This window comes from Lipotes vexillifer, unplaced genomic scaffold (genome assembly GCF_000442215.2).
Source record: "Lipotes vexillifer unplaced genomic scaffold, Lipotes_vexillifer_v1.1 scaffold1361, whole genome shotgun sequence".
In the NCBI taxonomy this organism is placed as follows: Eukaryota; Metazoa; Chordata; class Mammalia; order Artiodactyla; family Lipotidae; genus Lipotes; species Lipotes vexillifer.
The window spans coordinates 812,824-814,430 of record NW_006788723.1 but is presented as its reverse complement, the minus strand read 5'-3'; the positions used below and the strand labels follow the sequence as shown (position 1 = coordinate 814,430).

At 36.2% G+C, this 1,607-nt stretch overlaps 1 protein-coding gene across 1 annotated transcript in view; it reads right to left on the bottom strand.

Annotated features, from left to right (window-relative positions):
- Positions 1-661: 661 nt before the first annotated feature.
- CCL28 (C-C motif chemokine ligand 28) overlaps positions 662-1,607 on the bottom strand; it is a 22,917-nt gene continuing 21,971 nt past the window's right edge. The window contains exon 3 of the mRNA XM_007461747.1: positions 662-1,381. Within this exon, the coding sequence (XP_007461809.1) occupies positions 1,189-1,381 (193 nt within the window). The 3' untranslated portion in view covers positions 662-1,188. The remainder of the gene's footprint in view (positions 1,382-1,607) is intronic.

Genomic DNA, 1,607 nt, shown 5'->3' with positions numbered 1-1,607 from the left:
GAAAATGAACTCCACTGTTCATGAACTCTAAATGGTGCAATAAGAAATATACTAATTCACAAAGGAAGCATTCTTACCAAAAAATGTTAAATCTGAACATGATCCTGAGGAAACAGACAAACCCAGAATGTAGAACAGGTTCTGGCCTACACTCTTTTTTTTTTAAAGTTCATGCCATGGGAAGAAAGAAAGAAAAAAAGCAGAGGGACTTTCTTAGATGAAAAGATACTGAAGAAATATATAGAGATGTGGGTGGATCTAGAGACTGTCATACAGAGTGAAGTAAGTCAGAAAGAGAAAAATAAATATCATGTATTAACGCATATATGTGGAACTTAGAAAAATGGTACAATTGAACCGGTTCGGGGTGGGTGGTGGGTGGTGGTGGGATGAACTGGGAGATTGGGATTGACATATATACACTAATATGTATAAAATGGATAACTAAGAAGAACCTGCTGTATAAAAAAATAAATAAAATTCAAAAATTCCCCAAAAAAAGAAATATAACAATTGCAATATGTGAACCTTGATTAATTGGTTGAAAAAAATCTATGCTCTGGAGACACTTGGAAAAATTTGAATGTGGAATCTGAACATATATATTATATCATATATATGATGAAATTGTTGCTAGGTATAAAGCTGATTATGCGATTATATAGAGAATGTCTTTATTCTTGAGGGATGCCAAGTTGTAACACTAAAAAAAGTTTAGGAATGAAGTGTCATGATGTTTGTAACTTATTTTCAAATGGTTAACGGTTCAGCCAAAAAAATTATATCTTTATGTATATAATGTTTTATATATGCATGTACGAGGAGAGAGGAGAGAGAACAAAACAAATGTGACAGAATATTACCAAGGATTAATCTAGGTAAAGGCATACAGATGTTCGCGGTACCATTCTTTCCACTTCTCTGTAGGTTTGGAAAACATCATAATAAAAAGGTTGGAGAAATTCAATTTGTATGCTGCGCTTAAAATATTATGTGAAGATAAGGATTCTCTCTTCATTTTTCAGTTGAGTATATTATTGGCTACATTTGCGTCTGTATAATTGTTCCTTTAAAAAAATATCTTTTGCTTTGCCCTGTTCCCTGTTGGAACATTCACATGATATATTTATAGCCAGACGTGGCCAAGTTCACTCAGGACTCATCTGTGTAGCTTCATCTGTACTCTCTCTAATAAGGAGTTTTATGGCCATGTGTTTGATGCCTCCCTTGATGTGCCCCTTTATTGTTCCTCCTGCTGTGGTGTTTCTTCTTATGGCAAATGTTGCCTTTAGCATCTTTCTTGGCTGCCTGTTCTTTCATCCACTGCTTAATAACGTGATTGTGCAAGCTGACACAGAGTCTTCTGCGCTTGACGTGAAGGCTGCCAAGAAGGGAAGAAAAAAAAAATCACTGATAGAAGGTACAAGTCAGTAAAAACTTAGTGAACTTATAGGCAGTTCCCACTTTGGGACAGTGTATCTTTGGACATAGACTGAATCCTGAAGCTGAGGACCACAAGGATGAGTCTTTACTATGGTGCTGCCTGTGGTTCCTCAGACACCTGCAGAAAATACTAAAAGGAGGAGAAGCAATTGGAGGGGGAGGGG